The 12397-nt window shown below is 38.8% G+C and overlaps 1 protein-coding gene across 1 annotated transcript in view; it reads left to right on the top strand.

Annotated features, from left to right (window-relative positions):
• Positions 1–12397, top strand: part of SLC49A4 (solute carrier family 49 member 4) — a 78407-nt gene that overhangs the window by 16294 nt on the left and 49716 nt on the right. The window contains exon 3 of the mRNA XM_047876160.1: positions 10757–11022. Within this exon, the coding sequence (XP_047732116.1) occupies positions 10757–11022 (266 nt within the window). The remainder of the gene's footprint in view (positions 1–10756; positions 11023–12397) is intronic.

The raw sequence follows: 12397 nt of genomic DNA, 5'->3' as shown, positions 1-12397 counted from the left end.
CCTACTTTACATAATCATAATCACACATGTTGATAGGATTTCCAGAGTAGGCTGAGTTGAAAGTTATGAGGAATATATTCAGAGTCTGTTGTAAATCCCAATTTTTTTCTTTTGAATAAAGATTTGCCCTAGATTTTTTTTCTCTTAATGTCAAAAGGAACAAACAATTAAAATATTATCTGCAACAAAATCATTACAGGAACAAAATAGGCCAGTAGTAGATGTTGGTAATAATTTAACATAATTAAAAACCTATAAGTCAGTAGGTTATTAAACAAATCATATTTTATTAAGTAGGTTTATCTAATATGTGTTTGGGAAAATCAGTTACTTATTTGGTTACCTTACATACATCAAAATACATTCCAGATGGAGTGATGAGCTGCGTATTTAACAGGGAGACAGTATCAGGGAAAATTAATCTTATCTCTAAAGAGATTTCTTTTTTCCAAGCATAAAAACCATGAAAAAGATCACAAAGGGAAAGATTTATAGGTTTGACTACATAAACATTTGAACCTTTATGCTTCAAAACAAATCAAAGTTAAAACGCAAACTGGGAAAAATATGTGTTGCAAGTATGATAGATAACCGATAGAATAATATAAAAACATATAAGCAATTTAGGAGGGTGAATGGAAAAACAGATACAGTAGACATAAATAACAAATGTTGGTTTCCAGATTTCATCCTTTAAATTCATAATTCAACAGTCAGCATTTATTGACAGCCTATGCATTAGTAAGGTATAAAAAGCTAAGCTATATAATAAAGATACCAAAAATACACAGACTCAATGAGATAGAAGTTTATTTTTCTCTGGAAAAAAAAAAAGCAGTCTAAAAGATAGTGGATTGCTTGAGATTTGCTCAAAGCAGGTAGGCAGCTCTGTTCCACAAGGCCCTCCAAGGACCCAAGTTTCTTTTCTGTTGTTGCTGTAACATCCCCTAGAGGGATGTCCTCGTCCAAGTGGTTGAAGCCGGCTCATAGTCATACTCTCATTCTAGCCCACAGGAAGGGGAAGTAGGACATCCAGGGCAATGACTACATCTTTAGGTGATGACGAAGAGGTTGTATATGTCATTTGTATTCACGTCCCATTGTAGACTTAGTCACATGGCCACCCCTGTCTTAAAACAGATTAAAGCCCTTCTGTAAGAGAGTCTAGAAATACAGCTCAGCAGCCATGTACCCAGTTAAAATGCAGGTAAATAATGTAGATAAATATATAAAGCATTCACTTAAAATGAGAAAGATTGCAATACACCAGTAGGGAAAAAAGACGAGTAATCAAAAAAGAAATGCAGGTTAAAATGAGAAGATGCCTTTTGGCCTTACCAAGTGTGGTAGGCAGAATAATGCCCCCAGCCCCAAAGGATATCCATGCTCTCATCTCTGAAACCTATGGATATGTTATGTTACATGGTGAGGGAATGCTTTGGTTGCAGATGGAATTAAGTTTGCTAATCAGCTAACCTTAAAATAAGGAGCTTATCCTGAGTTATTCATGTGGGCTCAGTGTAATCACAAAAGTCCTTAAAAGAGACTGAAGAGGAAGTCAGAGATATGCAGCCTGAGAGGACTCAAATCTCTGTTGCTAGCTTTGAAAACAGGAAGGGGGCCTCTAGAAACCAGAAAAGGCAAGGAAACTGATTATTCTCTAGAGCCTCTATAAAGGAACATAGCCATGCTGACACCTTGATTTTGGCCCAGTGAGACCCATGTTGGATTCTGATTTACAGAGCTGTAAGATAGTAAATTTGTGTTGTTTTAAAGCCACAAGTTTTATGGTAATTTGTTATAAGAGCATTAGAAAACTAAACCAAGTTATTTGTGTGTATGTGTGTGTGTGTGTGTGTTCTTAACAGTGACACTCAGTGCTGATGAAACTTAATGCTGGTGAGACAAACATCAATCACAACTAATGGGGATATAAATTACTACATATCCTTCTGAAAACAATTTGGGAGTATGTTTCATAAAACCTAAAATGTTCATATCCTTTGACTTATTGACCCTAAAGAAGTAATTTGGGAAGTAGCAAATATTTACATACAAAGATTGTCACAACAGCATTATTAATATTAGCAAGTAAGTAGCAAACATTAGGAAAATGGTTAAATAAGTTTTGTATATCTGCATAGTAAACTGTCATGCTGTTATGATTACCAAGAATCTTTAATGACAAGATGCTTATGACAGACTATGAAGTTAAAATGACTTAGTGGATAAAACTGTAAAGTCAGTATGGTTTTTGTGGTTACCTATGCTTAAGTATTGAGAGATGCATTGGGGCAGAGTGGGGGGTGGGGGGGAGAACTGAAAGAAAAAAAGAAGCTCCTGGGTGGCTTAGTCGGTTAAGTGTCCATCTTTGACTCCGGTCATGATCTCACAGTTTGTGGATTCAAGCCCTGCATTGGTCTCCATCCTGACAGCTCAGAGCCTAGAGCCTGCTTTGGATTCTGTGTCTCCCTCTCTCTCTGCCCCTCCCCCACTTGCACTCTCTTTCTCTCAAAAATAAATAAACATTAACATAAAATTTGTTTTAAATACATTAGTATGGTTGTCTGGGCTATGTAATTGAGTCAGTGAACTTAATTTTTTTCTTTTTTCTTTTTTTTTTTGGGGGGGTGTTTTTTATTTTATTTTTAAGAGAGAGAGAGAAAGAGAGAGTGTGAGCAGGGGAGGAGCAGAGAGAGAGAGGGGGACACAGGATCCGAAGCAGACTCCAGGCTCCAAGCTGTCAGCACAGAACCCGATGTGGGGCTCAAACTCACAAACTGCTAGATCATGGCCTGAGCCAAAGCCGAGTGCTTAACCAACTGAACCACCTAGGGGCCCCTGAAATAGATTTTCTTAAAACTGAAGACTGCAACAGTAGTCTTTAGAAGGCTTATTCCTTTCCACCATCAACTCTTTCTTCCTTTCTTCCTTTTTTCAGTAATTAATTCATGACATCTCTGACCCTTTTTTTGCCCTATATTTTCTTGGACTAAATAAAGGAAAACTATTTCTAGCACTCTGCCATTTTCAAAATCCATGAAATTCTATAACACACCAGTTTACTCTGATGCAGGATGATTAGGAATTGGGAGAAAATTTTTGAAACATTGGCATATTGAGTCTTAGAAGTAAATATTGTTGTCAATTCTAAATTATTTTGTATTAAAAATACGTAGAGTTAAAGTTAAGAATGCTGGACTTACACTGAGGAAGTATCTACTGTGTTTCTAAACCAATTTTCTATTTTCTATCTTCTAAACCAATTATCACTACTGCTAGTTGTAATGGATTTCTAAAGTAGATATATGCACAGAAAAAAAAATATGCTAGCTACTTGCATGCCTTTGGATCTGAGAACCTTGAGTTATCTTAACAATCAATGATTTTTATTAATAATGTTAAGAGAACTTTGAGAATGAGACCATGTTGGAAGAGTAGAGAGATTTGTAGACTGATTAAGTCAGATTTTATATTATTTTCCAGTCCTGGCTTAGCCATTAGCTAGTTATATGACTTTGGAGCTTCCCCCAATACTTTTTGGAGAAAAGAAAGTTATAAAATTATAAGTATGATTTTAAATGTATTAGCCTCTCTGGAACTCAATTTTTATATCTGTAAAATGCAGAGGTGGGTTATCTAGATGAGGTTTGAAGTCTCTTCCAGCTATAAAAATTCGAATTCTAAAACATATTCTAAATAGAAAATAGTTGAGGAATCCCAAGTATTTGTTCCAGGATGTCAGAAAGCAAAAGGTTAGGATACCAGAATATCATTAAATACAAACTAAAATGTCAAGTACATTAGAAAACCATGAGCTGTGGATCTTCAGTTTGAACTTTAGCTCTTGGCATTTGTTTGAAAAGCTGTAGTATAGTGAATGATATGAAATGGAATGTGGCTGTGCGCAAATGCCATCCCACGTGCCACTGAGGCCTGTGCGGCAGGGGGTGGGGGGGTTTGGGGGAGATGGGGTTTGCTCTTTGAGGGCTGAAGGTGAAGGTGCACAGGGCAAGAGCAGGATTTTGTGAGGCTGTCTGTAGTTCCCTTCCCCATACCCCTTCCCTCCTGTCCCCCACCCCCCAGGCCTACCAAAGGCTAGCAACCCTCAGGAGTTCTGACACTAGTGGGCAGCACCTGGTTTTCCTACTCTCTACCATCTAGTTCTGCTGCTGCTGGAGAAAACTCCAGGTCTTTAATTATCCTCTCAGCCTGTTAGGGAAATCACTCTCTCACCCATTTTGCCACCTGACTTGTGAGGATGAGACAAACTTGGCCTCAGAAGTAGGCAGAAGCTAGGTAGGAGGAAAAAAGGTGAAAAAGGGGGAAAAAGAGCATTGGGGAAAGGTGAGAGGGAATAAATCAAGGAATCAGAGGAGACTGGGATGAAGAAAGAGGGCAGCACACCTGCCTTTGGCAGATCTATCACATCTTGGCCTGCAGAGTTCGAGACTTGCATTCCCCTAACAGTGAATGTGACTGGCCACTATCAGGTGTGAAGTTTCAGGTGAGGAGGCAAGAGTGAAAGCCCGTGAGTTACTGAGTCAACTGTCTGGAGAGCTTCCTTTCTGCTGCACAGCTTGTTGCCCAGGAGCTGCCTCCATCCTAACTTCTCTCCACCCTTCCCGGGTCTACCTCACTTGCACTGACCATGCGTTTACCACCCTCAGTGTAGTATTGGTTTTGTTTGTTTGTTTGTTTTGTTTTTTTAAGTTTTATTGCCAGAATATTTGTTAATCATCTTGGTTTTTGTATCACTGGATTTAAACTTTTTAAAATGGATCTGATGTATGTGTCTAGGTAACTGAGAGTTTTGCAACGCAAGTAGTGTATTTCAGCAACGCCACTTCCCTGTACCTGAGTCAGTCTGTGTTCTACTAGAGAGCATCCACACTTCTTGAGAACATGTGGCAAATTTAGAAGCCATGGTCCTTATCTGCAAGGAACTTTAACTTGTAAAACAAAACTGAAGCATATAATGATGACACAGAAAAATTGACATTAAATTATGGGATCTGCTTCCTTTTACTGAAGATTGTGAATCACTCCTCTTGACAGTCAGCCCAGATCAATAGGTATTAATTTCTGAAAGGCAGCTGCTTTCATGAGTGCTAAAAAGCATTAGGACAATCACAGTGAGTTGCATTTTCCTTTCAGTATGTGAAGGCAACAGAGACTTTTTGGTCCAGACAATTCGTTTAGGCTTGGGTGTTTTTTTCTTGTCACTTTGCCAAGCATATACCTAATTTTTGTTCTGGCATCTAACTACTAGCACCATCTAAATCCAAATTTCCATTTCCTCACAAGTGTTAACTTCATCCTCAACATTCTGCTGAAACAGCTCTACTCAGATCATGAATGACCTCCATGTTGCCGAATCTAATGGTTACATTTCAGATACCAAATGATCTTTCTGTTTAACTTGACCTGATCTGTTTAACCTGATCTGTTGAACTTGATGAGTCAACCACTCATCCTCATCTCAAACCCTCCTCTCCTTAGTTGCTGCTGTACCGTTCTTTCGCCTTTTTTTTCTACCTCTGCAATTGCTCCTTCTTAGTTGTCTTTCTAGACTCTTTTTCCTGTATTTAAAAAATATTGGTGGGGGGGTGCCTGGGTGGCGCAGTCGGTTAAGCATCCGACTTCAGCCAGGTCACGATCTCGCGGTCCGGGAGTTCGAGCCCCGCGTCAGGCTCTGGGCTGATGGCTCAGAGCCTGGAGCCTGTTTCCGATTCTGTGTCTCCCTCTCTCTCTGACCCTCCCCCGTTCATGCTCTGTCTCTCTCTGTCCCAAAAATAAATAAACGTTGAAAAAAAAAATTAAAAAAAAAAATATATTGGTGGGGTGCCCAGGTGGCCCAGTTGGTTAAGTGTCCGACTTTGGCTCAGGTCATGATCTCACGGTTGGTGGGTTTGAGCCCTGTATTGGGCTCTGTGCTGACAGCTTGGAGACTGGAGCCTGCTTCGGCTTCTGTGTCTCCCTCTCTGTCTTCCCTCCTCCCCCGCTTGTGCTTTCTCCCCCCCAAAACATAAAAAATATATATATGTTGCTATTCACCAGTGTTTGTTCCCCAACCCCAATATATAGCTCTTAGCTCAGATCTCTTTTTTTAGCTTCTGATGTATATTGAATCACTTATTGTATATTTTTATGGACTTAAATATGCCTTCCCAATATGCAGTCATCTCCCTATAGCCACATCTATTATATGGCTAAGAACAGTCCCCCAAACCATCCCCTGTTCTATATCCCCACTGTTGTTGGGGACTTGTATTCTAGAGTCCCTCAGGGCATGGCACTTACTAAAATAACTCTTGTCCTGCAATATTAAGATTTTCATATTTGCCTGACACTGTTTTCTGGGGTGGCCAGTACTGCCAAAGGGTCCTTGCCCTGGGCTCCTTGCCTGAAAGTTACCACTCTGGCTTTCCTTCAGCTTTACTATTCCCTATGTGCTAAGGAGTCTGTAGGGCCAGGGGGATGTGCCCACCCTTCTCATCACAGTCTAGCTACACAAGACCCCAGATGTGCCAGCAACAGGCCTTTTTCTCAGGTCTGTTCTTCCAAGAGTGGACCCCATACTTGGTATGTACTCCCCAGGCTCAAGGGGTTGCCAAGGAGCAGCTGTTTGGAAGACAAAGCTTGGAGTCTGACTTTCAGGTCCACGTGCATACATGCGATGATATTGTCAGACCAGAGCCAGAGGTCAGAAGAGAAGGAAGATATTGAGGGACCTCCACTAGTACTCTTCTCACAGGCCCCACAGCATTAAAGGCGGGACTAATTATTGCCTTCTTTTTCTTTATATTCCTGGTACAGTGCTGATAGGTGACACTTAAACTACTCCTAAGGATTTGAAGGGCAAGGGCTTTAGCTTTGTAATTTCATATTCCCATCACAATGCCTACCCAGTACATACACTCAGTACATGTTTGTTGAACAAATCAAATAACATAGCTTGTGTTGAACCGTTTATAAATTATTTCATCTTCTTTATTGTCATTGAATAGAGTTTATTGTAATATTTGTATGATTTTAGTCTTATGGCCACCTGTTTTCAGAAAAAACATACCTCTAATTTTGCATTACCATTAAAATGGGAAAACTAGATTTTAGATATACAGGGAATTTTATTTTTAAATATATTTTTAGGGGTGCCAGGGTCGTGAGACTGAGCCCCGTGTCCATGCTCAGCATGGAGCCTGCTTAAGATTCTCTCTCCCTCTTCCCCTGTCCCCTACTTGCATATGTGTTCTCTCTCTGTCTCTAAAATAAAAAAATATTACATATATATATGTATATGTAATATTTTTTTATTTTATTATTTTATTATTTTATTTTTTATTTTTTTATTTTAGAGACAGAGAGATATATATTTTATGGACTAATTTCATAAAATAGGGTAAGTTAATGATAGGTACAGAAAACAGTGTCAGGCAAATATGAAAATCTTAATATTGCAGGACAACAGTTATTTTAGTAACTGCCATGCCCTGGGGGACTCTAGAATACAAATGTGAAAAAGAATAAGACTGTGCTCTGGAAAACACAAAGAATTTGGCAAGAGCAGGGTCTAGATTTCCCTGTCAAGTTTCCCATGAATTCAGGAGTTAACCCAAAATCCTGTGGGTCCAATTCTCCTTATTGAGTTCATTTGTAAGGAATGTGTTTGTGCATTATGACTTTTAATGCAAAATGCACATAACTACTACAGTAATTTTTTTAAGTTTATTTTGAGAGAGAGAATGTGTGCAGAGAAGGAGCAGAGAGAGAGAGAGAGAGAGAATCCCAAGCACAGAGCCCAGCGTGTGGCTCAAATCCATGAACCATGAAATCATGATATGAGCCAAAATCAAGAGTCAGATGTTCAACCGACTGAGCCACTCAGGTGCCCCTAGAATAAATTTTAAACACCAAGTTAGCATGTTTTGATTCCCAAGGTGATTTTTTCACTCTGGCAATTCATGTTTTAGGTTGGCCCCCCAAGTTCAGTGACCTTGTAGACTTAGAACCCATCTGAAATGTCCCTAGTGCTGATATACCTGTTTTTGGATACTATTTTTATCACAAACTTGCACCTTGTATGACTTATGTTTGCTGCTTAAAAAATAGTCTATTTGTGATTCCAATGAGAGGTAACACATAGTTAAACCATGGCAATAAGCTGAGTTTTATGCCTTAATTCTCTCAGGATTCATAGTGTTTTATCATGTTTTGTTTTTTGTTTTGTTAACAGATTGTTTTTTCCATGTTCGCATTCTACTCTTAACATTTTTAGGCACAATAAAATTTACTTATTCCAGCCCTTCTCCTTCTAGATGAGATGAGCCTTTCAGGAACATGTCTTTAGGTATTAAATATCAAAGCGGTTACTCTATGAGTCATCATGCACTGTCTGTTGTGCCACCACGAATCACGAATAAAACCACTCAGTGATAATTGTTTCAAAGTATTTCTAGATGAAATTGCTCTGTTATAGCTTGGGACCCACTGGTGTTTGGAGTAGGTATTCAGTTTCATAAACAGTGTAAATTGTTTTTGTCATCTAGAAAATAGTTCCCCTTTCACAAGAAGATTTTAAAATGTCTTCGGTCTTCTTAATTTAGTAGTAGTAATGATGCCTAGGGCTATTTTTGTCTTCAAATAATTTTTCCAACATTTTCAAAAATTTGAGCAGACCTAATTCACGTATTTCACTTCCCACTCACTTATGCCTCTACATTAGGGTCCTACCTCTCTCCCATATGCCTGTTTATTATTTCCTTCTATATTCAAAAAACTTAGTTTCTAAGTCTCTTAAGGTGGCAGTTATTTTTAAAAAAAGGATTTGGTGTCCTCTTGGTGATTGAATAGCAAAACAGGGGGAAAAAGTGTCACATGTGTATCACATATACTGTTCCTTCCCCTTCCTCTACCTCCAAGGCAGAAGAGGTTGACTTGCCTCCCTTTCTTGCATATGCTTTTTGGACTTCTGGCTTCTCTTCTCCTTCAAGGCTACTCTTGAATGTGAATGTGTATATTGGGAATTGGAGGAGCAATGGGAGTAGAGGCTTTGACAAGGAATAGGATAGAGCACTAAATAGAATATTGAGAAAAGATGAGTAAGAGAACGAATGGAATAGAAACAAGAAACTACTTTTTTACTAACCCTTACAGTTAAAGCCACAGAGTATTAGAACTGGGGGGGGATGTCGTACTCCTGTGATTACAGTAGCTTAACCTTAACAGATGCTCAATAAATGGATATTGAATTTAGACTGATCTCATTTTATGCGAGAAGAAATGGAATTGCGCAAAGATGTATTGCCCAGAACCATTCAACTAGTTAGTTGCAGAGCTGGGCCAGAACCTAAGTCCTCCAGTTTCTCAACCAGTTCCTTTTCTATTAGAAGCTACTATAATGACTGTTTTTGTTTATTTTTGTTTTTTGTTTTTGTTTTTACTCCTATCACCTGACACAGGGTAGGCATGAAATGTTTTATAGCATTTTATTATTTTTTTTCATCACCCCGCCCCCCCCTTCCTTCCCCTCTGGTAACCATCAATTTATTCTCTGTGGTTAAAAGTCTTTTTCTTGGTTTGTCTCTCTCTCTCTCTTTTTTTTTTTCCTTTGCTTGTTTGTTTTGTTTCTTAAATTCCACATATGAGTGAGATCATATGGTATTTGTCTTTCTCTAACTTATTTCATTTAACATTATACTTTCTAGCTCTATCCATGTCATTGCAAATGGCAAGATTTCGTTCTTTTTTATGGCTGAGTAATATTCCATTGTACTTTTTTTTTTTTTTTTAATGTTCATTTATTTTTGAGACACAGAGAGATACAGAGCACAAACCAGGGAGGGGCAGAGAGAGAAGGAGACACAGAATCCAAAGCAGACTCCAGGCTCTGAGCTGTCAGCACAGGGCTCTGTGGGGCTTGAACTCACAAGCCGTGAGATCATGACCTGAGCCAAAGACAGATGCTTAACAGACTGAGCCACCCAGGTGCCCCTCCATTGTACTTTAAAAAAAAAAATTTTTTTTTTAATGTTTATTTATTTTTGAGACAGAGAGAGAGCATGAATGGGGGAGGGTCAGATAGAGAGGGAGACACAGAATCTGAAGCAGGCTCCAGGCTCTGAACTATCAGCACAGAGCCTGGCGTGGGGCTCGAACTCACGGACCGTGAGATCATGACCTAAGCCAAAGTTGGACGCTTAACCGACTGAGCCACCCAGGCGCCCCCATTGTACTTTTTTAATATCATTTTAGTTTAAGAAATGTTGAATACACCTGTATAATTTTTTTGAATGGCTGGTGGCACTTACTAGGTCTGTTTATGAATGGCAGTCTAGTAGAAAGAATAAGGATTTTGGAGTCAAACTAGGTCCAAATCTCTGCTTTGCCTGTTAGCACTTGGGCAAGTGTCTTAATCTTTCTAAACAGAGGCTTTAACATCTCAACAAATAGAGATAATAATAGCTACCACATGGTGTTGTTATAATAAATGAAATACGGTTATTTGGAGTATTTAGTTTGGTATGTGGCATAAATCAAAGGCTTCAGTAAATATTTGTAAAATGAGTAAGGGGTAAGTATTACTGTATTGATCTCACTCCTGGGGAGTCAACATACTTTACCTTTCAGATGTGTCCTGTTCTTTACAGACATGTATCCTTATTGCCATAGTTAAACTGCAGTTTAGCTAACTTCTTTTTGTGTAGAAATGTCCACTTCAGCTACCTCACAACCTTTTAATTTTTTTTAATTCCAGATTAATCCATGGAGGACAGTTGTTAAATGGATTGGCAGGTCCAACGGTAATGAATGCAGCTCCATTTCTCTCTACGACGTGGTTTTCTGCAGATGAACGGGCCACTGCCACAGCCATTGCATCAATGCTCAGTTATCTTGGTGGAGCATGTGCATTTTTAGTTGGGCCACTTGTTGTTCCAGCCCCCAATGGAACATCACCTCTTCTTGCTTCAGAGACTAGCAGGACCCACATTAAAGATCTCATAGAGACTGTATTATATGCAGGTATTTTAGAGTTTATTTTCTTCCCGCTCTACTTTGTCTTTTATCCCAGTAATCTTCACTCCACTCTGTACACCAGATCACTTCTTACGAAATACTTAGGAGTTCCAAAATATACATAGACACACGTGTTTTTCTTGTCATATAATATGGAGATGCCTATTTAAAACTTACCCTTTCTAAGAAGTTATTAAGTTTAAAATGTATTATTGCTACATGGAAGTTTATTCCTTAATTTTTCTCTTCCCATCCGTTTACAATTAAGCACTGTATAACACGTTGTCTAGTGTCTTTTCTAGATATCTTATCAGAATATAAAATTATTGGTAGCTGGCAAGCCCATTTTCTCCCTTGCCATTTCCCTGCTCTTCTCTGACCTGGTATACATAGGTCACCCACAGTTTATTCTCTTCTCCACTTCCTATTCTCTGTATGTTGGTCTATTAATAAGGGGTATTGACCTTTCCAAAACATTTTCTTGGTTCTTTCTTTTTATTTCTAGAGTCAAGTTCTAGTCCACTCTTCTATTACAGTCTCTTAACAGATCTCCTTAAATACATCTCCCTCGCTGTATGCCTATTTGTTATTTTCTTCTGCATTCAGAAAACTTTTTATAAGTTTTACTATATACTCAGCACTGTGCTAAGCACTGAGAATTGGTAAGGTCACTGATAAGACAGTTGCAGTACAAATAGACATACAGAGCCTGAGAAGCCTAACCTACCTGAGATTGGAGGGAACTTAAGGAGTCAGGGAAGGCTTCACCAAGACTGTGATAATTAAACAAAGTTCAGAATTTCATAGGAGTTCAGCAAGTGTTCCAGGGAGGTAGGGTATTCCATATAGAAGGAATAACCACTGCAAAGGCAGATATGGTATGAGAGAACTCAATATGTCCAGAGAACTGCACATAATTTAATATGGCTGAAGTAGTATAAATATGTGTCTTTGCATATAGGTAACAAGTGGCAGAAAATGAGGCTAGAAGGATAAGGAACTATATTATGATGAACTTTTTATTAATTTATTCACTTATTAAGTGAACAGATATATTTTGACCTCCTATATATCTGTCCCTGTGCTAGGCACTGAGGTAGACATGATTCCTGCTCTCACAGAACTTACAGTGTCCCAAAGGAACAGACAGGTAAACAGCTATAAAATAGGGTAGTAAGTGCTATAAATGAAGGCTGACAATTGTTCTGAGACCTCAGAGGAGGAGGACCTAACCTAGATTTTAAAGGTCAAGTAGAGCTTCCTGATGATGCAGCATCTAAGTTGGAGCCTGAAGGATGATAGGGAGTTAGCCAAATACAGTGGACAGGAGGAACAATATACTAGAAAGAGAGAGAGAGAGAGAGAGAGAGCCATGGGGGAG

This window comes from Prionailurus viverrinus, chromosome C2 (genome assembly GCF_022837055.1).
Source record: "Prionailurus viverrinus isolate Anna chromosome C2, UM_Priviv_1.0, whole genome shotgun sequence".
Lineage (NCBI taxonomy): Eukaryota > Metazoa > Chordata > Mammalia > Carnivora > Felidae > Prionailurus > Prionailurus viverrinus.
This window is presented reverse-complemented; position numbering and strand designations above follow the sequence as displayed.